General features: G+C 43.6%; 1 protein-coding gene across 1 annotated transcript; it reads right to left on the bottom strand.

Annotated features, from left to right (window-relative positions):
- Positions 1-1264: 1264 nt before the first annotated feature.
- On the bottom strand, positions 1265-2464 carry LOC139736909 (histamine H3 receptor-like). The gene has a single exon (XM_071647584.1). It carries the CDS (start codon positions 2462-2464, stop codon positions 1265-1267), a length of 1200 nt encoding a protein of 399 aa, XP_071503685.1.
- Between the last annotated feature and the right edge of the window lie 203 nt (positions 2465-2667).

The raw sequence follows: 2667 nt of genomic DNA, 5'->3' as shown, positions 1-2667 counted from the left end.
ATAGATGATATCTCTGATATCTGATGGTGCTTATCCGAAAGGATGACGCGACAAAAAAAAAAAAAAAAATTCTCCCTCAATCCCACTAAGTATCATTTGTCCATTCAGCTTCAGATAGGTCTCTTTAAACAAGGCGTGTTTGTCATTCAATGTATCATATGTATCATTTGCTACAGGAAAAAAAAAACCTTTGAAACAATAGAAAATGTGCGAACGATATTCAAGTATAGTGTGTTGTGACTTTTTCCCTGGACATTGCTTGCCAATATTAATAGATGTTCCTTGTTCAATCTGAACTTAATCAGCAGATTTAAATTAAGACCTGACCTTAAGTGTTTTATTTTAGAGATGTCCAGAAATAAGATTATACAATGAGCACTATTGGGTCAAAATACAAAATACAAGAGCATGGAATAGAACAGAGCTATAAAAAGAAATTGAGATGTTATCGAGAGATGTTTATTTCTCTTTACCTCATTCCTTGGCTGGTGTTAAAAGGTATCAATGATGTACATCGTCGGCAATTTAATGGCTATGACCAATAGATTAATAATGCCAAAAGAAAAACGAAATAAATTTTGCTCAAGTCACTAGGTCGTGGACTTGGCTCAAGTGTAGCCTACTTAGTAGATTCGTGGACAGTCTGCGGTCGAGCTTTCCTGCGACGTGCGATGCTTGATACAACACACAGGGTGATGATATAACATAATTAAGACAGATTCTAGAATCGTTTGTCATACATGATTAATTTCAAGATTTATCCTTTGAAACGCTGTTTTGAGACAAATTTTCACGGTGAGAAAATTGCTTTTACACTCAAAACCTATCTTATAAAACAAGTAATGCACAGTGTAATGTTCGTGACGTTGGGACAATGCGGCGCGCTCGGCGTCGCCTCGGTGCGTTGTGGCAGCTGAGAGTGTGCCACAACTCGCCTCGGTGCGTTGTGGCAGCTGAGAGTGTGCCACACCGTACCAGCGCGCTCACCACTTGTGCATTATTTGTGTACTAGTAGCACTCCGCGAGTTACATCACTGTGATCTATGTACGAGCTGCGCCGGACGTATGCCAGTCTCCAGGAACTCAAAGAACTGGACCTTAGTTTATGTAACGCGTAGTACATTTCATCAGCTTAGCTTATACGTTCTATATAATGAGATCCACTGGAATCGCATTTGGCAACAATCAACCAATAATATCATAAATATAACTACAGGATTTATGAACAAAAGGGAGGTCTCTTTTCCATATTCCATACCTACAACTACGTCGTTAAGAAGGTTTTTGAGATCGTCCGACCCTTGTGTTGACATTTCAGAAGTTCTTTGACGTTCCGTCGGAACCGTGGATCGGTTAGGGCATATAGCACAGGATTGATGGCAGAATTGGCCCACAACATGTTCTCCGCCACGTCCCACGCTAGTTGATCAACACAACCGCTGCTACAGAACGCGTTGACAATAGAGAGCAGCTCGTAGGGTAGAAGGCAGGCACCAAACACTGCAACCAACAAGGCAAGCCTGGACGCTAGCTTGATGCTGGCTCGAAGTCGGGCTCCGGACTGCGTTGTTCCCAAGTTGGTGTCGTCGCGACCAGTACAGACCATAGTCTGCGAGATTGTGAAGACCTTAGGTTGCCGGTCGTCTGTCGCTTCGCCTTTGGTAGATGGGCAGACAGTCCTTGAATTAGAATCTTCTCTGTGACACTCAGTGCCGACTGTACAAGAAGGTTCCTGGTTTGCTTGACGACTTTGTGAAGAGTGCGTGATTTTGTATCTGTTAAATAGCGCCATCTGCTTTCTGATGTTAGCAAAGATGAGAACGTTTAGGACAACCACGCCCGCGTACGGAATCAAGAACATTATAGCGCTGGTAGACACGGTTGCAGAAGGATCGTCCAAGTATGGTAGAAAACAGTCCCGCGAATAGTCTACGTCGCTTTCCGAAACTCCAAATATGGGCCATCCAAACACGACGAGGCACCAAAACGAGGCTATCCCAGTCCAGATGAGACCTATCGCAAGTCTCACTCGCCTCCTTGACATAAAGACGCGATACTTGATGTGCTTTGTGACCAGCCAGTATCGATCAAGGCTGATGAATACAATCATGGCTCCGGAGAAATTGACAAGGACGTAGTCCCCCATGCAGAAGAATTTGCAGACAACCTCACCGAACAGCCATCGACCACTCACGATCCTTGACAGGTTGATCGTAAGGGAAAATACCCCGACCAGAAAGTCCGCGATGGCAAGGTTGAAAATGATGACGTTCGCGCCACGCTTCTTGAGTTCCCTGTCGCGATAGTATGACACCAGAACAAGTAGATTTCCAGCGATGATGATGACAATAAAGATACCATAGCCAATGGTCGTAGGCCCGACAGTATTTGATAGGTTGCTATCTTCAGTAGAGGTACTGACCGTGGTCCCTCGCGCGTCGGAGAACGCAGAACTTGCTTCCATTAAATTCTGTTTAAATGATAAACGGACATTTCTAAAAGATAATGACGAGTTGATTATCATATGGAAACAAACGCCATCTTACTTCCTAAATTTACTCTAACTCTTACTTTTCCACAACGATGGTATAGGACAGAGCCTGTTCAACAATCAGGGTTGAGTTATCTTTTGCTACTCCGCTTTGAATAACCTATTGTGTGTACTGT

The sequence above is a fragment of the Diadema antillarum genome, unplaced genomic scaffold (genome assembly GCF_040938485.1).
Source record: "Diadema antillarum isolate AM-2024a unplaced genomic scaffold, OU_Dant_1.0 seq00000674_RagTag, whole genome shotgun sequence".
In the NCBI taxonomy this organism is placed as follows: Eukaryota; Metazoa; Echinodermata; class Echinoidea; order Diadematoida; family Diadematidae; genus Diadema; species Diadema antillarum.
The sequence above is the reverse complement of the archived record's forward strand: the minus strand, read 5'-3'. Positions and strand labels throughout refer to the sequence as shown.

Excerpts from the sequence above, each read along its gene's own strand:
- LOC139736909 (XM_071647584.1), bottom strand. The coding sequence starts at position 2,464 with ATGGAAGCAAGTTCTGCGTTCTCCGACGCGCGAGGGACCACGGTCAGT.